We start from the raw sequence: 21,790 nt of genomic DNA on the forward strand, positions 1-21,790 counted from the left end.
AAGCCACTATTCCTTGTTTTATAGATGATACATGTCTGCATCCTGGCAGACCTACAACATCGCAGGTGGAGTCCCAAATTGTCATAGTAAAACACACCCAACTGTAACTGAAATTGCAGTTTATGGTGATCAATGCTAGTATACTGTGATCCCAGTAGCAACAATGACTTCACAGACTTTATTAGACAATTATAACTCCACACAGCTTTTCTGAGGACAGAAACCTTTGTATGCCTCTTTATTACCCCAGAGTGGTGCAGTTCAAATACAAAAGGCTTCTCGGAAAAGAATAGTATCATTTCAGCAAAGATCTGTATTTTCTGCCCTCTACTTTGTTTAAAACACATATATACAAGACATTTTGAGTATGGCTTCATAAGAAACTGATATAAAACAAAACAAAACAAAACAAAAAAGTTTCTAAACTAACAAAATTGCTATTACTTCTTTGATTATGGCCAAGGTTTGGAAATAGATTATCTTTACAGTCTCCTCCAACCCAAGTCATTCTATGATTCTATTCCATGACAGAGAATCTGAGACACATTTATACTACTTCTTAAAAAGTGCTTAGCTGTAAGCTACTGCATAAGAATTCCTACGGAAATGTAGCCAAAATTAAAAGAACTTGCTACTACTGAAGAAGACGAGTTTCTTAACATTTATTTATAGTTATGTAGTACAAATACTGAAAAAAAATATTTAAATGTGGACCAAATTTTACTTTTCAAGTTGCAGTCTTCTTCCATTATTATAAATCTGCACATATCATAAGGCTAATCTCCAAGGAACTGACAGTTTGTGACTTAGAAGTGTACAACCATTCATAAATCTTAGTCACCAGGTCCAATCCTTAGTCCAGCAGAGCCATCCTCAGCATGTTGGCTAGGACCATGTCCACAGAAATCACACAGGAATAAGAATCCAGTTTCTCTGGGCAACATGAGACAGAGCTGTACTGCACACGCAGTTAATAAGTGCTTCCTGATGCTCAAGTCAGAAAATCTTATGCTGCAGTTTGTGCCCACTGACTCTTCTCCTAGCAGCAGGCACCACTGAAAAGAGCCATCTACTCTACACACTCTCTTGATGTATTTATACACTGATGAGACTCCCCCTGAGCCTCTTCTTCTGAACAGCCCCAGCTCCCTCAGCCTCATCTCAGAGGAGAGGTGCTCTGATTCCATTTTCATCTTGGTAGCCATGGACTGTTTCTGGTATGTCCAGGTCTCTCATGCACTTGGGGGCCAGAACAGGACACAGCACCGCAAGCGTGGCCTCACTAGTGCTGAGCACAAGGCAAAAATCACCTCTCTTATCTACTGGCAATACTCTGTAATACTTGTTAGTCGATTAAAAAACTGCACTTTATGATCTTTGTGATCAATTTCAGTACTTAGAAAACAAAATTTACAGCAACATACTTCAAACAGGATATTATCCTCTTGATATACTACATCAGTAGGAAGAAACAGAAAATTAATCCTCAAAATATTCATATTGCAATAGTATATATGCTAGGCAAGATGCGGCTTTTTTAACACAGATCATTTGTTCCATCACAGCCTGGATTGATATACTGTACACTACAAAAAGAAAGAGCCAGAGCACCTCTTCTACAAAGAAATGCTGAAGTAGTTGGGATTGTTCAGCCTGCCGAGGACAAGGCCACAGGGAAACCCCTCTTCCTCTCTGTCCTCCATTTGTTAAGGGGAGCTTATAAGAAAGATGGAGAGAAACTTTTTACACAGTCTGATAGCGATAGGACAAAGAGAAAGAGTTTTAAGCTAAGAGGGGGGACGTTTAGATTAGATGTAAGGAAAAAAAAAATCATTACAGAGGTAATGATGCACTGGAATAGGTTGCCCAGAGAAGCTGTGAATGCCCTATCCCTGGAGGTTATCAAGTCCAGGTTGAACGAAGGAATCTGGTCTTGGGGATGGTAATGCTGCAGTGTGGATTGGACAAGATGATCTTTAGTGAACCCTTCCAATTCAAACGATTCAAAAATGTCTCCTTTTGTTACCATTGGTAAGTATCAGACTGAGCTTGTGACATACCACATAAATGTTCAACTGTTCCTGCAGACAGAAAGACTAAACCTACATTCATTTACAGGAGCAAATTTTTGGTGCAGTTTCTCTAAATAGTAATGACAAGGACACTGTTTCAAACATGTTGGGACCAAGGAGAGTGCCTGAGTCTAAATGCTGATACATGATGCAAATGAAAACATACCACAGAGCCAAGAGAAGGACAGAGAAGCAAAATACACTTAATCCATATACACCACTAAGTTAATTAGGAATGCTCCATATCTGGATTCTAATTTACACAGTCCACACTAGTTAACTAGTTCAGATGCCACCACAAACAGGCAGAGACTAGATCAAAAAGCTTACAGTAACAACGCACACTAGATTTGACTCATTTAAAACATCTAAAGGAAATGAAATATAAAGTAGAACTGATGAATGTAGCTGTTATTAGCCTGCAGAATATTCTTTATTACTCAGAAATTTCCTGAAGTTCTTTAAAGAAGTAAACAAGATCCTCTACAATTAGCAAATTTTATTACTAATATTATTAAACCATTCAAGATAACACAGACTAAAGCTAATGCCAAAGATTTACACCAGATCCACTTGGGACACAGTATGACTATGTAATTAACTTTGAGGCAATATCCAAGTCAGACAAATGACAAACTGCAAAAGCTTCTTCAGATCAGATATATTTATAAAGTTTCAAGAAAACACCTACCAGAGAACTTTAAAAGAAAAAAGGTTAAGGATGCATCAAAAATGTGAACTCAAGAAAGACTTCCACTTCATCTATTTTATCACTGGTAAAACAAAATCATCAACTAATTAAAGAAGAATAAAAAAAAAAAAAAAAAAAAAAGAGGTTACGAATCTTAAGATAAGGAATTTTAAATAATTAATATGTTGGATACAATTAGAATAATAACCATAGAACGATCATTAAGAACAAATCCACAGAAGATAACATACTTTTTTGCTTTATAGCAGATTATGTTACTAACATAATCTTTTAAGAATTAAACGATATGCTTTTTTATAATCTAAGCTTTTTTGTATTCATGAATGCAGTCCTTGGTTACAGATCTACATTACTTATCCAAGCTAAGTTTTGCATCTAACAAACATATCATCTTCATTAGTTCCCTGCTCTCCCAAAAACACTAGTAAATACAAAATATGTAAGCATATTTAATTTTAAAAAAATAAATAAAAAGGAAGATATCAAGCAAAAGAAATTCAATATCACTGGGATTCAATATCAAAGCCTTGCACAGAATCATAGAGGCTCAGAATCATTTAGGTTGAAGATGATCTTCAAGATCATTAAGTCCAACCATCAGGCTAAATCTGCCAGATCCATTATTAATCAGGTCCCTAAGTGCTATGTTCACGTGTCTATTGCATAACTTCCAGGGATGGTAACTACCACTTCCCTGGGCAACTAGTTCCAAAACTGAAACTTCCCAGTGTCCAATTTAAACCTTTCCTGGTGCAATCTGGGGCCATTTTCTCACACCTTATCACTAGTCACCTGAATAGAGATGAACACCCCCCTTGCTGCAACCTCCTCTCTGGCTCTCTCTACAGTTATGAACTCTCATCCTCCTCCAGACTGAACAACCCCAATCCATCAGCTGCTCCCCATAACTCTTGTCTTCTAGTCCCTACGCCAACTTCAGTGCTCTTCTCAGACCACATCATTGAAGCTCAACATCTTTCTAGCAACAAGGAGACAAAACCTTGAGGTTACTCAAGGTGTGGTTTCAAGAGTGCTGCCTACAGAAAGACTTCTTAAGTGATAAAATGTCCTTTGGAAAATGTCAAGTACAAGTGTAAAATCTAGCAAATTACAAAGCTGGAACCGTATTAGGGAAACATTTATTAAAATAGTTCCAAATAGAACACTAACACTTACAAATTTTTAAACAAATCATTCTTTCTACCATAATACTTTCTTTATAATGTGAAGTTTATCTCCATGGACAGGAACAACACAACAAATGAAAATCCATACATTTTATTTTCACAAAGAAAATGCAAAAAATTTTATTTATTTATTTATTTAGACAGGAATAAAAGTATTTTGATTTTATTTTTATTTTTGGTGTATTTTGTGGCTTCATTAGAGCATAAAAATAAGAGTTTAGTTGAATACATACACTATTACTCAGATTTTTTCCTAGGGCAGATACAATTTACTCGCAAAATACCCTGTTAGCAAAAGCAGACAATCACATTACTGCAGAGGCACAATAGCACATTTTTTCCTTAAAAAACAAAACAAAAAAACCTTCTGCAATTTCCTATAAAACTGTTTTGTCCAGAAGTTTAATTTAAAACAAGAAGAAATAACACATGCTATTCCAGAAGTAGTCTCACCTGTAAGTCACTAGAAGGATTCTGATGTAATGTATTTAAAGCATCGTGAGCCTGTTGAAGTTGTTCCTGTAACTGACAGATCTTCTTATCTTTTCCAAGTAACTGATCCTGAAGAGAGTCACAGCTTTGCTGCAGCTGAATTTCATTTGTTTTTAAAGTTTCAAAACACAAAACCAATTCATTATAAAGCTGTAAGAGGAGGGAAAATATACATCAGTGAAGGCACAAATGTAAATGCATGAGAAGAGGAGGAGAGGGAATATAATTTAAGTAATGTGGACGCAAAGATCACCTTCTCTTTGGACAATCATTTCTTATTTCATGTCCACCTGAATCACAGCATGCTCTAAACATTGGAAAACAGTGATTGTAAGTTTCAAACAATTTTTCCAGGTATATAAAATTACATCCGAATATCACCAGTTTCAAGTGCTTTTTATAGGCACTTAGCAACAAAGATAGTTACCTAAAAATCAAGATTTATTTATATATTTATATATTTATTTTAATATGTTATGTAAAATACAGGTAAGAAAAATATCACTTAATGGCACTCAAAGGAAGGGGGAAAAAAACAAAGCTTCTTTCCTGGGAACAACATTAAAGGATTGAGAACACAAATATCCTCGTGTTGTCTGGAATATTTCAACATTTAAAAAATATACACTTTTAATATATGCTAGATAGCAATATACTGAATCCAATAATGTCCAGAGCATTTTGTAGGAACTGAAAAATAGTTGCTTAAATAATTATTCTGGGAGAATTTTTTCAAACAAGCTATAAAATCAAAAAATGCTATTAGAATTTTTTCTTCCTCTTGATTCTCACAGTTCTTGATGAAACCAGAATACTGCAAATATTCTACAGTTACTTTATAGGAAATTCCATACGTACTAATAAATTTGAGAACTACACCTCAGTTGTAACAAGTACTACATCTCATATAGCTTACAAGAGTAACTTATTCCATGAGAATTCCACCCCTCCACTTTCTGTTTTTAACATAAAGATATGAGGCCTTAAAAACAAAATCAACAAGAACAAAAACAAACAAACAAACAAAAACAAAACAAAACAAAACAAAAAAACTTGAAAAATAAACCTGTAGCTGAATAAACAGCAGTTTGGATACTGAAGGAAAGTATGTATGTTTACTACACAAGCATACATTCCGCACTTTTTTCATTGCAGTTCTTCATTTCTTCGAAAGCTTTTTTTCTCCAAATAAACAATTTCACTTTATTTATTCTACCATGAAATAATCTGTGCAAGGTATGCACTTCTGCAGCTACCAGTTTGGAAGGCCCACTTCTGCCATCCTACCCAAAAGAATCTAATTAAGTATTAAAATCAGAAACACAGAGACTATCAATATTTTTTATTGGCAGTTGTTTTACTTCTAAAAAGATTACTTTACTCTTCATTTTGGTCTTTCTCTTGTTACCTTTACTTAAATGATAAAATTTGTTGTCAGCTTACATTGCATAGAATTTAAAGCCTTTGGAAAAAGTATCTATTAGATTTGGAAATTGTCTACCTATCGCTCTGTAGGAGATTTGGAAACAATGAACCTCATTCCTTTCTTTCTTCCTATCATCTTCTACTCCTAATGACTCCCGAAGGATAAAGTAATTACATCTTGCCTATTCCCAAAACAGATTAGAAATCATGTCTCCTAGGCAAAATTAATTCTATGTCCAGATACACTGATACACTGACTATTCAGTCTTAAAAAAAATGGAATTTCACATTGAAATTTCTATGCCTACTGAATTTTTCATATGTATTTAAGATAGTTGCATAATCTCTGGAAAATGAAGTTCAAGATTAGGCAATTGATTGTGGAAAACAGTAAGTATTCCACAGGAACATTCATTTATCAAAAACATGCATTTTTAGATTATGTCTTTCCAAATGTATGGAACATCAAGACACAGTTACTTCCAGCTATAGCTATAGAAGCACATTAGCTAGATCATACTGAAATGACAATTCGTTGGTTTTATGACTAGCAACAATTAAGTGGTCATAATTACAGTATCTGAAAGGTAGCATGCTAGTAAGATGGTGAACATAAAAAATATGATGCTTTTTTTTTTTTTTTTAGCTGGCAGACACATCCTCTAATGTAGCTAATGCATAATTTTGGTAGTAAATATGCGCCAAGACAAGACAAACAGTATATCTTTTTACTTGCATAAACTTTTCCAGCCTTCCCTGCTTTGAACACAACAATAACAAAATGAAGACATTTGAAGTATAAAACACTCTTTTACACCGTGTTATATGCATTTTTTAAAAATAATAAATGCACTAGCTTATATATAGGAGTAAGACTAAACAGAAAGTGTTCAACATCAGGAAATTTCGATATCAAATAAAAATAAATAGTTTTATCTGCTGCTCAGAGAAAAGCGCCCAAGTTTCAGCTTGGCTCCTAGTCTTTTCATTCATGGTCATGATCATTGTTTTGTGGATTTAATACATGTTTAAAGTTTGGTATGGGATTATTCAGGTATTTATTGCTCATTTTGCAACTAGTTTATTAGAAACATCACAGCCACACAGCACTAAGTGCATTCTTGAACATATAAAATCCAATACTGCTGTCAAACAGGGCAACCATTAAAAAAAAGACAAAAATTAATGTATAGAGGTGACAATGTGTAAAAGATTAGAGAAAGAATATTGACTAGAAAAAAAAAAAGACAAAAATACTATAAATTATTTATATCAGAACTAGTGATTTTCACAGAAAAGAGTGAAACACAGACACACAGACTTCAAAAAAGTGAGTGGTTACACCTCACATGATTGTTAATAAGATGTGATGTTTGGTGAGGAAACTGGTCAATCCCCAAGACAAGAGATAAAAATATTTATGTCTACAGGACAGAAAGAAATATTTGAAGTCCTTTCTTATAAATATACATACATACCATAGGAAAATGGTAACCGTCAGTGACACAAGACTTTGTTCTGCAAAAAAATGCTGCAGACTGTATTTTGAGCATCTCTTTCTAATGCCTTAGAGCTCTCATTTATTTGACAAAGCAACACTGTCAGTTATTTGTGAAAGTACATAGATGCAAATGAATATTATAAGTACCTAAAACCAGTACACAGGAATAAATTCAGTGTCTACGACACAGGAGCTTTACATATCAGTCAGGAAGGAAGAGTAACTCAGCTGAATTACGAAAAACAAAACAAAACATAACAAAACAAAAAAAACTCCTTATTTCAAATCTACCCTAAAATTTTCCTTCACTAATTTGACTGATTTTATCAGAAACAATTTTTGCAACATATTTGAAAACCTACTTAAAAGAAGAGACTTCATTACAACAGGTGTGCTTAGAGTCTGCCAATCAGCAAGTGCCAGACAAAAGCAAAAAAGTTCAAGTATAGCCAAGAGATATGACTCTAAAGCATGCCCAGAACTGATAAAAATATTTAACGGTCTGATGATGATAGGGTGAGGTAAAATTTTGGTGTAAATAAGTATGCATGATAGCAAATTAGGTCAAGCCAAAGAAGAGTGAGAAATCCCAATAAAAGCTAATAAAACCAGGTAATTCACCCATGTAAAACTTAGCAGACACTACACTAGCCACAATCACAGTGTAATTGAAAAAAACAAAACAAAACCCTGAAACAGCTGACAGAAATGATGAACACATTATACAAGCGTACAGGACTTACTTAAACTAGGTTTAGACTGGTCCTGTGTACTGAATGCAATTAACAGCTGCAATACATTTTCCAGTTCTATTTAATCCAGTAACTTTTTACTTAACACAATCATAGATTTTTCTGTGATACCAACTAAAGTGCAGAAAGTGAGGATAGCTGAGAGATTTCTTTCAAAAGTACACCCTCTGAGAGGTTCTAATATACTAGAATACAGCCACTCACAAATTATATAAAATGATAAGAACAATTATATAAAACAATAAAACTATATATATATATGTATATAAGGTATAAAATATTACCTTACATCATACACTACAGTACTGTCACTAGACCACACTATTCAAGGAGAATTCCAGAAGAATAAGGACAAAAACCAGCTGGAGGAGCACAAGGATGAAACTGAAGAGGCACTCCAGACTGCACATAGAACATTCACTGGATTGCACTAGGTCTGCCTGGGACATAACTCACTTTCTTCAGTGGCCTGCCCGTTGCTGTCAATTTTGCACCAGTATTTTGGCTATTGACAAGCAGTGTTGGCACAGCATCAAGGCTGGCTCTACAGTACCTCTCAACCTGCCCCTGAAGACCCATAGGCTGCAGAGAACAATAGGAAGGGGGAGAATACAGGTAGGGCAACTGACCTAAATCGACAAAAATTGTATTCCAAATCATAAGACTTCACTCTCAGAAATGTGAGTTTTTCTACATAGGCTGGAGTGAACATTCAGCAGAGTTGTAATGGGCACCAAATTGGTTAATGCAGGAAAACGTTAACAATTCAGTTTAAAAACCTGTATTGTGAGCTCAATCTGATTAGTAAAAAAACTCAGAAACATTAAAACATTATTATTCTGAATCAAAGTAGGTATTACAAAAATAATAAGTTTCATATTAAGATTTTTCTTTATACACCTCTTCCTGTACACTGAACACAGGATTTTTCAAATATTAAGAATATTATCTATGAGTGCAGAGTTTAAGCACCATCATGACAGATCTATTGTCCATACACAATTTCTTCACTTTTAACAGGTTAAAAGTATCTGATCATAAAATTTGCTTTATAGTACAGGAATAATAGTAGAGTTTAGTAAAGAGTAAATAAATAGAATAACTTAATTAACAACCCCCAACAATAGAAAACAGTATCATAGACCGAACTAAAATGCAACATAATCACTAATAAAGATAGGAGGTTCCTTGGAGTTTTCACCTGTAAAGTCAACTAAGAGGACAATCACTCACTTATCACTGATGCAACTTTTAGTACATTTGACATGACAGTTTCTCTCAGCAGTTATGCTGTGTGAGAGTACAAATGTGTTTTGTTCCAACTTGTGGAACAAACTGTTATTACTCATGTATGTTATTATTCATGTATGTTTTTGATTTGAGGTTTTATTCTGCGGATTCAATGCAATGCTACTTGAATAAAAATAAGTACATACATGCGATTTTTAACTTTGCTTAAATGTTCCTGCAGTCCTGAAAAACATAGTAGTGAAATTTAACCTCAAGCTAGCAAAGCCAATAACATTAATGTTCTGATAGCAGTTTCTTAGACTTAAGGGAAAGCAAACTATTTGAGTAGACTAATGGCATAAAATGGACTGGGAAAGTCAACTGCAGGCACAGAATTAACTACAATATCTGAAAATGCATCTGCTGCTATATTCTTTTTATCTAACTCCAGTGCACTTGATGCAAATTTTTGTGATGCCTCACAATTGAAAGATCTTAGTGTTTTCTAGTTACCCCAAAGATCTACTACTGAGCAATGCTTTTCTTCATTACACATACCTACTCTACCAAAACCACAGTATTCCCTATTTGTTGTTTTAGAAGCTAGATTTCAGTGCGCTAATCATTATTTCCTATTTAATGACAAATAGTATTCCATTTCACTAAAAGGGCTTTCCACAAATAGATTTTTAATCAGCACAATTAACTAAGAACTGTAAGGCTGTATGAGATCAAGAGAAAGCACTTCATTACACAAAGAAAAGCCCTAAATTGTAAATTCCAGAAAACTGTGATAAGCTAGCTAAGGAGTTCAGATTCTCTTCTTGTCTTTTTACCCTTAGTATTGATTGAAGTATCTCCACCTTGAAATTGTCAGTGAGGACAAATCTATTGAGTCTCATTAAATCCAGCACAGGAATGAAGTCCCCTGAGTACGTGGGACCACTAAAACAGATGCTATGCATTTTAGAAAAATATTATCTATCCTTGAGAATGAGAACTATAGCTGTAATATGAAACAGATACCAATTTGTTTCCATAGATGTTATAACATCTATGAATTATTGTAGAATTATTGTAGAAAAGATTGATTGTGGCACCCTTAAAGTCTGTATTAAAATAAATTTTTATTTTTTAAAAGAAAAGGTATCTGTACATCAAGTCAACGTAATTTGATAAAACAGATTACAGAACTTCATGTGTATATGTTGCCCACTATAACTTGACTTGAAGAGAATTGTAGTCCTCAGTGGATTTATACATAATCCAGTGCAAGTTCATGACCTTGATCTCGGTTAAACAGAAAGATATTTTCCTTACTCAGTCCATTGCTTGATACTACACATTCACATCAGTTCAAAGAGCAGCTGTTCCTAAATGGCAGACTGTTAGGATGAACTTGGAGTACGCCAGCCAGGCACACTGCCTCAGCTATAGCATATATTGCCTATCTGACCATTAGCAGAGAGGTCATTGATCTTGCTGTAAGGGACAATATATCATAGGGTGTACTCACTGATAGGCTCAATGCCATTTGGAACAGTTTGAAAATATTCCTTTGTGAATGTCTATGGAGTAGCTAACACATCCTTATCTAGCTGTTGCAGCCAGCATATTAATAACACAGTGAAAACAAACAGAACAAACATTTGTCCACAACCATTTGCCTTTCTCATTCAATTTAAAAACAGGTATTTGTATCATTTTTATAGATGCTGAGTTTTCCAAAAGCCTTTTGTGATTTCAGAAGATCTCACCAATTGGGAACTGTGTGTTCCTTTGAAGAAATTATAGTTTGATATTTTATACAGTTTACTAGTCAGAAGGATATCACAGGATGTCATGGTAAAAGAAGAACTTTTCTACTCCAAATTTCTCTTGACTGAAATTGATGAACAAATTAGGAGATCTTTTATGCTCTGACTTAAGGAGCTTACTTCTTAGTGGCATATTTATAATTTTTTAAAAAAGAAAGATTTTTTTCCAGGCATATTAAATGTGAGCTAAGCCTAGGTTAGAAGAGGCTTGGCCTATAGCAGTGCCAGTATACCTATCAATTTTCCACACAGAAGTAACTTACACTAGCAAAATATTTTTCATAGGGAAGGATAAATGCTGTACTGGCAAAACTGTTATTATGTAAAGTAAATTTAACTCTTGAGACTGTTTTAAAGCCCTAAGTGAAACCTTTAGGAGAGAAGATAAAAAACCTAGATAACTGAAAAGTTATATAGAGAAGCTGATGTTCTTCTCACTTCTTCTATATCTGTTCAGATATAATCATTAATTCGATATAAGGAAGAGACCATAACTTCTGGAATGTAATTAGGCCAAGAAACCCTGTTACCCTGACAACCATATTTTGGTAAACAAAGATCCTGAGTTCCAAAGGATACACCACTACACCGTGCTTTGATTCCTTACTGTACTATTTATACTGTACAGATAGAGTAATATGAACCTTGTGATCATAAAACATACTTTCTGATATGATACTGTTTCAGTTGTGTGCACATCTTCTTGTTCCTTCAGTACTTTTTGTGTATCAGTGTTAAGAGTCTGAAGCTGCTGTATCAGTTGAGCCTGCTGTTCCATATGTGCAATGTTTTGTTCGTAAAGATTCTGCAGCTCCTGTAACTCCTTCCTGTGCAAAGCAAGCAATAAAGAGAAATTAAGAAAAGGACAATAATAGTCTCTCTTAAACAACTGTGTTCAAATACTTTTATTGTAGATAACAAGCTCCTTATTTTCATTTATTTTTCTGCCAATTTCCTTATAAACAACAGAAGTTACAGATAAAATATTTATCACATACTTCTGTAAAATATCCACAACACAACTAATTTTCAAAAGGGACTGTATTTCAATTTCCTTCTAAGGCTCTAACTACTCAGAAATAGATTTTCATTATTGCATCAACACATGCTAGTCAATATTTGGTTAACTCTTTAGCTGTTAAGTGCCAAAATGTAAAACATTTGTAAATCACATGGACTGTAAAGTTCAGGTTTTTTTTTCAACTAGAACTGACAGAAAATAAAGAGAAAAGTTTTTCTTAATTTGCGTATGTAAAGTAATTCTCTTTTCTGAAATGCATCTACATCTTGGACGTATGAGGTACAACTTCTGACAAACAGGTTTTGTCAGTGGTTACTGCAAACCATAAAAATCATCAGTTAAATAGAGTTTGGGGTGCATTACATAACATGATAGACTTGGTCTGTTCTGAAACTAATACCTCCTATTTTATTAGGTTGGCCCATAACATCAGATGCAGATGCTGGTGGTATGGCAGTAGAGACTGAACCTTCCCACCAGTGTTTGGAACATTTTGTTACTGTCTGACAGAATGGCATCTGACATGAACTTTGCTTATGAAGCAAAGGTGTGGAATCGAATTCCTCCATACAGATAAAATAGCAGCCACTGACATTCACTGACACTTGCTGAACATTTCAGGAAACTAAACAGTGGGTGTGAACACAGCGGGGTGGTGGGTGGTGAGTTTCAGCAGTGGCAACAGAGACATGGAAGTCTAGCCATGTTCCAGACAGCCATGAAGATTTTTAGGAGCATGGCATGCAGACTTTTTTTCATAGTAGGCAAAACGCCAAAAGAATCTGTTAACAAACAAATATAAGAGAACACTTTTAGACATGCTTACTTTACAGTATTTAAGTCTTGCTGTTTTCAATGAGATATACAGTAGCATCTCTGAAACAGCCATGGTAGAAATGCCGTAAGGACTCTGGAACAATACATACTACTTACACACTAATTTGATTCTGTTCATAAGCACAAATACTGAAACAGAGACATATATTAACACTTGTCACACCTTGTATGTTAGGCTTCCAACCGAATACTTCAGTATAATCTACAAGATGGTGAGCATATACTAGAAAAAGCAACATTTTTCACTGCAGTTACAACAGAGATGCTGTTAACTTCACATAGGTTCTCCAATCAGACCCTCAGTGTGTTGTGTAAGGCAAAAAAATGCAAAAATGTTGAATACTCTACTCCAGTTGGTAACATAAGTAGTGGCTGACAGACCACTCTACTGTATTGATGCTCTTTAATTTGGATGCAAACACCAATGCAGCTATCTGTGCCTGTCACTTAAAACTGTATAATATTATGTGTTCTTTAATGGCTTGGCCCCAAAAAATGTGCCAAGGTCAATGGGAATCTTTCTGTTGACCTGATCAAGCTTTGAGTTGTGTCCTAAAAGGAATGGATGGGAAGAGGAAGCTAAACCTTGCAGCCCTCCAAGGACTACAGCAGAGTTAGAGCACAGGTACTTTGCTTGCACTAATATCAAGGACTTTTAAATAGAACTTTCTCACTCCCTTACTCCTCATTACAAGGAACCAAACAAGTGGCTTCGGCAAGTATATCAACAGCAAAATGAAGGTAAGGGATAAAGTCAACTCACAGCTGAAAGCAGCAGGGGCTCTGGTAGCCAAGAATATTGAAATGGCCAAAATTTAGTATCTCCTTCTACCCTGTCTTTAAAGGTAATGTTTGCTTCCAGTAGCATGGCTGTGAGACACAAGGAGGTATAGAACCATGAAGACTTATTTTCAGTGGAGGAGAATCACGTCAGGGAGTATTTAAACAAATGGAACAAACTTCATATGATTCCGTAGTAGTGAACAGAGCGACTCAATTTTATCTTTGAAAAGTCAATGGGGGAGGGCTCCTGAGGACTGCAAGAAAGCATCTAATTCTGACCTTCAAGAAGGACCATGAAAACTAGAGTGCTCAGCATTACCTCAATTCCTCAGAAGTGTTGGCTGCAGATAATGACAACATCACTGGGTGTAGTCAGCAAGTATTTACAGATGGAAAATTATGCTTCAGTGACCCACCAGACTTCTCTGGTGATTGGCTCAGTGAATGGTTATACTAATTTAGTAATTTTCTTGAGAGTGTAAGACTGATGAATGACAGACTAGATAGGTGAGCAATAAGATGTATTCACACAAGGACAAACTACTGGATTACAACTCTTCTGTGCACTAGTAGAGTATCTCAGGTGCCAACACTGAGACAAATAAAATTTAACATCTGCAATAATGACTGGAAAATGAACTGAGTGCACCCCATCAAGTGACATTAAGCTGACAGTGGTTCTTGAACCAGATGGTTGTGCTGCCATTTGGAGCAACTGTGTCAGGCTGGACAAATAAGCCAACAGGTATCTCATGAGGTTAACAACTAGAAGTGCAAGATACTCTCTAAGGGGAGGAATAAGTCCACCCTCAAAACACAGGCTGGGGGCCAAGCCAGCTGGAAGGTAGCTTTGTCAGAATATTTTCTGGGAATCCAGATGGACACCAAATAGACCCCGAGTCAGCAATGTGCAAGAAGACTAAGAGCATCCTGAGCTGCTCTAAAAAAAGCTTTGCCAGCAGGCTCGGAAATGTGATCCAAATTCATATGTGGCTCCCAAGGAAGGAAATACAGAACCAAGCCCAAAGAAAGCCACAGAGATGAAAAAAAAAGATTGAAGCGTTCATCCTACAAGGAAAGGCTGTGAAAAAAACAGAGCTATTCAGATGTAGAAAGGTAAAAAAAAGGCTCAGAGGGATATTACCAATATTTATGAATACATGATGGGTGGGTATAAACAAGAAAAGTGAGAGTAAACAATTTGTTAAAAAAAAAATAAAAAACAAAGAAAAAGAAATAGAAAGATTTAAATGCAGAACACAAAGCCAAAGAATTCTTACAGGAAAAATAAAACTGTCAAAAAAAAAAAAAAGAAAGAAACTTGACAGTGGAGTTTTGTAAAACTAATTCTAGGAAATACTGGTATTAAAAACTTATGAAATGAATGAGAGCAGCTCTTCCAAGAAAGACCTGAGGGTACTGGTGGATGGCAATCTAGACATGGGCCAGCAAAGTGTCCTTACAGCCCAGAAAGCCAGCTGTATCCTGGACTACACCAAAAGTAAGGAAAGCACAAAAGTAACACAACCTGTAACAAATGTGTCCAGAGGAAGGCCACAAAAATGATCCAAGGGACGGAACATTTCTCTTACAAGGACATACTAAGAGAGCTGGGGCTGTTCAGCCTTCTCCTGACAGCAGGTTTTTTTCAGGAAAATTTTCTATTAAGCTTTTTTATTTTGTTTGAAAATTGAGAACTCAAGCACTGTCTTTCCAATATGAAAAAAAAAACTAGATACCATCTTTTCCAGTAGTCTAAAGAATACTAGGAAGATCATGTACTTCAGAGGCAAAGATCATATTTATAGCTGTTTACAGAAAGAATAATACTGATTCCTTACTGTAAACATATCTCCATTTAGAAAGCAGAATGTTCATACATATGAGCTGCATCCCAACTGCAGAAATTCAAGTGCAGATTGAGGGAATACTGAAGAGAAGAATGTACAATTTCATCTCAATCCACTTAAGCTACCAATTTGACTTATGCCATTAACAACATTTTGAGGGCTTCAGTAGTCTAGCCTATTCACACATTCATTCCATCCTTCCATTCTTTTCCATATCTCAAAAAATGTAATACTTATCTTCTAAGTCCAGGGTAAGAATAAGATGTGTAAGACAATGAAGCTTAAATAATTTCACTTTAAATTTTTAGTACAGGCCTATGTAGATTCTGGCTGACTCCATCAGATTCTATTCTAATTAAAAGGTTAAAGACAGGCTTGAATCATTTATTTATTTATTATTTTTGTTTAAAGTTTAGGGCATTTGTCCCCTCCATTTACATGATTATGTCACTTACATTTTGTTACTTATAGTGGAGATTGGTCATTCTCAAACCCAATGCTTGTATTAAAGAGTCTGTATTTTTTGTTATGCATTCAGACATTTTACATTTCATGGAAAAAAAAAATGCTATGAAAATGCACTGCTTGAGAAGATTCAGAGTTCAAGTTAAATTTCAAATCATGAAATACTTACTTAGTCCTGTTCATATCACATTCTTTTTGGGAGAGTTCTTTCTGGTTCACAGCTAGCTGAGATGACAAGTAACTGCATTTACTGCTTAACTCATTCAGCTGTTCTCTTGCATCTGCTAAATTGGTTTCCAACGTCTGCAAAGAAAACATTTAGAATATATTAAAAGTAATATACAGGAAAGAGTTGAAATCTACTAAAAATTATGCATATTATCTACATGTCTAGGCATACGTATGTGCATATACACAGACATATATATTGATTGTGCTCTAAGCAAATATAAGTGCACATATATGAATGTGTGCACACATGGCAAATGTGATATCCAGGAAGAAGGGACGTCAAATTTTAGGTGAACAGGTCCTCTAAGAAGTTTCACTCAATTAATTTGTTGCACATAATAGAATATAATCCTTACAAAGCAATACAACAATATTAAAGTACTTATGAAACAGTGTTTTATGCAGTGGTATCAAAGAGGAAAAAGTTACTACTTACAAAAACCAGCTATAATTTTACTGCTTAAAATTCTTTGAAGATTGTACAGTATCTAACAGATTTTTGTGAGACTCCTTGTCTGTCTCAGATGTTCTGATTTTGCACTTCTATTTCAGAAAAAGAAACAGTACACAAGGAAAAGAAACAGAATTGCTCTCTGAAAACAAAGTCATAATTCCTCTTTTACTGAAAGCCTAATTGTATTAAGTAGCACAGTATTGAAGATGTATCTGGGAAACACAGATGTGCAGAGCAAGTCTGCTCACCCATACAAGAATTACATGTCTCTACTTAGTCATCTTAACTACAGTTTTCTGGAAGTGTAGGAGCTTATAATAGCACTATAGACTTTAAGAAGCTCTGTATGATTATTCTGTGATACTACTCTATATTACAATTCTCCCAGGGTGTTTTGAGGCAAGAATGGAAACAGATATAGTACATCAGTATCTAGTCAGAGTTTCAGAGTGTGGCAGTGCCTTTCAACCTACTTCAGTACTACACTACTCATAATTACCTATTCTCAGTATGGAAAGGATTCTTGGATTTGTCTATAAACTAAAGTAATTATCTCCTAGTAGGACAGTGTTTCAAATCTTCCACTTAAACACAGACTTAATTAAAGAAATAAAGATTTGCTCTTATTTCCCTTTCACCAATGACATTTCAAATATCAAAATACTTTAAAATGCTGAAATACAATTCCCTGAAATGATTTACTTAAAACCAGCGAATAATGAATTGCCTAATTTAAAATAGAACATCCATATCTGGATGTATCAGAAGTGCACTACAATCAAATACTTCAAATTTTGACACAAATCATTACATCCTGTTAAAAACAGTAACCTTAATTTGGAGAAATAGCAATGAATAAATGAAACAGAAAAACTTTGTTTCATCATAACTCTCAGGTTATTACACCTGGTTTATTCCATTGGTCAGTCACCATTCGATCCTAAAAGCTGGATAACAAAATTTACTTTACTCAGACAACACATGATAAGGTCTAATAAGGTTTACAATGTAATAAGCTAGACAACTTATGGCTTCACCTGCATATTGTTTTTATCACATTGGTAAGAAATTATGGCTCATGTGAAATGATTATTGCCCAACTTAAAATTTTAAAGTTAACAAAAGTGGCAGTAGCTCATTTTATCTGTGAATAAATGCTATCTGTGTATCATTTACTCCATGCTAACAAGTTGCAGAAGTTTTGGTACATATTAAATGAAAAACTGATCTCACAAATTCACAAGTTCCCATCATCCACTGCAGGGTAAGATACACAGAATAGGTAGAAAATGATTTTGTCTGAAACACAATTTCATATAGCTATACAAGAGTAGAAATTAAAAACAGAATACTATGAAACAGAAAAACACTGCAATAGCATATGTGAGGCATTTTGTATGATCCTTGTGCACCAGTCAGGAACCCAAGGTTATGAAATCCTCTAAACTTCTTATGTTCAATTCCTAAATATTTCCTTTAATTACTTCAATTCACTAATTGCCTTTTAGTTGATACAGTACTTGAGAAAGTAGTTTCATTGTGCAAGCAGACATACTGAAATGTGGATTCTCCTAAAATTGATTTTCAAATTAATCTGAATTGTACATTTTGACTGATTAAAATTCAAAATGTTAAAATACTATGAAATATACTAAATTAAATGCTTTTAAAAATATAGTTAAAGTTCCTAATAGCTCAGTTATATCTTATGGGGAAGAAAATGCATGTTTCTGAATAAAGGATATGATGCTTATACACAATAGTTCTGAAAGTGAAGAATCAAATTCAGTCTACTGTTAACATTCGTACTCACTTTTACCCACGAGAAGTGGAGACCTTAACTAAAATAAAAGGAAGATATACAGCAGAAAAATAAGGCAAAACATCACATAAGCATTTACTTTCATACATTTCATTTACTTCATACTGAAGAACAAACTCCAATAATTTAAAGTCAAGGTGAATTTTAAAATAATAATAAATTTTAAGCATGAAACAAAATACGTATAGATAAGGCATGAAGAAGCACAGTTCTGCACAGGCTGTGAACTCAAGGTGAATTAACACTAACGTTCTATTTGTACCTTCAAACACAGCTAGGGAGTTGCTTTTAAACACAGTTCTGTTTTCATGCTTTTGGTGATATTGACAGATGTAAGAAATTTTTCTTTCATGGTCCCATCTTAACAAAACTTATTATTCAGAGGAACTAAAATTCCAGACTCCTCTTGACAGAGATATGTTTCTCAGCATGCTTCAGTTTAAAAGAGAACAACTCTGACTGTGTCTTTAAAAGCTTTAATCTTCAGACATCAGGTACTTTTAAAAGTACCTTGTCAACTAGAGAATAACAAAACATTATGCAATTCTACTGTCTTTTAGGTCACCTCCACTTAAAATCTTCTAGTCCGCACTTTCTTAAAATTTAAATTAAATGGATAATCAAGAAATAGCAAGTTTGTTTTGTTTTTTTTTCTCTCCACTTTTACAAGTTGAATTTCAGACCCCTAGTTCAGTTTCTAGTGATGAGTCTGTAAAACAACCAGATCTAGCCCAGAAAAGTGACATGTGATACTTACGGGTAAGTATCATTTAAAAATTCAAACAATTTTTATCTATAAACATTTCTACAGTCACTTGAGAACAACAGTACGATTCCATTACTGAATCTGCTCATAAATTATCTTTCAAAAAGCATTATAGGGACATGTTATATTACATTACAACATAATCTGCAGTTCACTACAGTGTAGCATGATAATGTTATATTTAGTCTCCGAGGATAGGGAAATTATTATTCTTTATTGTTTGTAAGCAATTCTGTAAAGAGCCAATCTGCCATCCAGTATTGATTCCTGAGAGCACTGAGTTGGGGGGAACTTCAGGAACAACGAGACAAACTCAAATTTAGGCTTAAATTTTCTGACAAATATGTGCGGGAAGACTATATGTAAAAATGGTGCCGAACTATAAAATCAACTTTGTGAATTTTACAAAAGTATATTTTATCAAATTTAGATAAACAATTATGAGACAACATATTGCTACTTCCTGGATGTCACATACAACATTTCCCTCTTGCAGATATAGCATTTTTAATATTACTCAGTCCTCCCAAAAGTCCTGTGAGATAACCAACTTCACCTAAATCTGTCTACTACCAAAATGAATATAGTCACTTGTCTAACCTGACATGGGTAAAACCAGGTGCAAGTGCGGGCATCAAGATCACAGCATATGGTAGTTTAACACAAACGGGCAGCTAAGCTCCACTAGGCCACTCTCTCACTCCTCGAAGGACAGGGGAAGAAAACATGACACACAAAAAATCCAACCCACAACTTATGGGTTGAAATAAAGACATGGAGATCATTTCTCAGTTACCCACCGTGGACAAAACTGGCACAGCATAATCATAGCATCAGGGATTGGTTTGGATTGGAAGGGATATTTAAGATCAAATTCTAATTCCTCTGCTATGGGCAGGGACACTTCACTGAGAACAAGGTTGCTCAAAGCCTCAACCTGGACTTTTGATAAGAGAGATTCATGAAATTTATTGCCAATTGCTAGCAGACCAGAGCTGTGAAATCTAAAAGGAAGCTGAAACCACTCTCCTCACCTACTCTCATCTACTTCCCTGCTTTGAGAAACATAGGGGAATGGAGACTGCAGTCCATGCTTAACACTATCTCTGCAGCTCCCACATGGTTACTGTGCTCTATGTGGGGTCCCACACAAATGATGCTGTCCTTCCCAAACTGGTTCTGTGTGTGTTTCACACAGGTTGCAGCTCCCCAGGCACAGGTCTAACATGGCTCTGTACCTTAAAGAGCACACACCCTTCCACACACACAGGTAGAACATTTCTGTAAAGATCTCCAGAGCAGCCTAGTCCTTCAGCACATCAACTGCTCACCTCAATTTTGTGTCATCTGCAAACCTGACAAGCATTCCTGCTAGTCACTAATAAAGATATTAAACAAAATAGGTCCAAGTTTAATCCCTCATTATGCCACTTATTAGGAGCCACCAGAGTATAACCTACTAGCCACAGCCCCCCTGAATTCAAGTATTCAAAAATTTCTTTTAAAACATGCTGTTACTCATCCATCCAACTATAACATTTTAGACTGTACAAGAAAAAGGCAAGACAATGCAAAAAAAAAAAAAATCTTGCTAAAGTTAAGGTTTGTCACATTCATTGCTGTCCTCTTGTTCACAGGTGCATTCATTTTATCACAAAAGATAGACTTAGTTCTGGTAAATCCATGCTGATTGCTTATAGCTGTCTTCTCAATTTTGTGCCAAGAAATTGATTCCAATAAGACTTTCTCTGTCGTACCCTTGGGGACTGAAGCGAGGCTGACCCATCTTCAGCCTTGGATCATACTTTTTATTGGAGACCTCCCCTACTCTCCACGATTTTTTTACATCAATTAACCCTTTCAGCAGCCTTGCAAGCAGTTCAGTTGGTCCCATGGAAATCAAGTGTAAGTCAAGTTCTCTTTACTAACTTCCAATTAATCCACTGCTGATAGGTACTTCTCGAACTCAGACTCTATTGTAAGCTTTATCTATGGCCTCCAGCCACTATTCCATAATCCCTGTCAGGAAAGGCCCACATTATCATTGTTCAGAGTTTCAGTAGTGCAAAAAATTACTTTTATTAACTGTACTCATTTGCAAGCCTCAACAGTAGAAGGGCTACCACTTCCTCTACGTACCTAATGTTTCTGAATTCATCCTATGTAGCTCTTAATGCCTGCACACTGTTATTTCTTTTCTTGCCATACATTGGCATTTGGTGATGAGTTCTGCTTAGCCAAGCTGGTTTCCTGATGCAGACACTTGTTTTCCAGCCACCTGCTTTCCTGAGTATAAAAGTGGAAGACACCTGGGCTTGGTGGAGGCTATCTTTAAAGTCTTGATAGCTTTTCCTGAGGTCTTAGGTGCTCATG

The 21,790-nt window shown here is 35.2% G+C and overlaps 1 protein-coding gene across 16 annotated transcripts in view; it reads right to left on the reverse strand.

Moving 5' to 3' along the window:
• CNTLN (centlein) overlaps positions 1–21,790 on the reverse strand; it is a 177,211-nt gene that overhangs the window by 111,155 nt on the left and 44,266 nt on the right. For all 16 annotated transcript variants that reach the window (XR_014939174.1, XR_014939173.1, XR_014939175.1 and 13 more), the window contains 3 exons: positions 16,314–16,447; positions 11,853–12,015; positions 4,425–4,613 (listed from right to left, as the gene is read on the reverse strand). Coding sequence is in view for 13 of the 16 variants with exons in the window: in XM_085528295.1 (XP_085384421.1) it covers positions 4,425–4,613; positions 11,853–12,015; positions 16,314–16,447 (486 nt within the window). In the remaining 3 variants the exon portion in view is untranslated. The remainder of the gene's footprint in view (positions 1–4,424; positions 4,614–11,852; positions 12,016–16,313; positions 16,448–21,790) is intronic.

Source organism: Coturnix japonica, chromosome Z, assembly GCF_054131305.1.
Source record: "Coturnix japonica strain WE chromosome Z, WE-NBRP24, whole genome shotgun sequence".
In the NCBI taxonomy this organism is placed as follows: domain Eukaryota; kingdom Metazoa; phylum Chordata; class Aves; order Galliformes; family Phasianidae; genus Coturnix; species Coturnix japonica.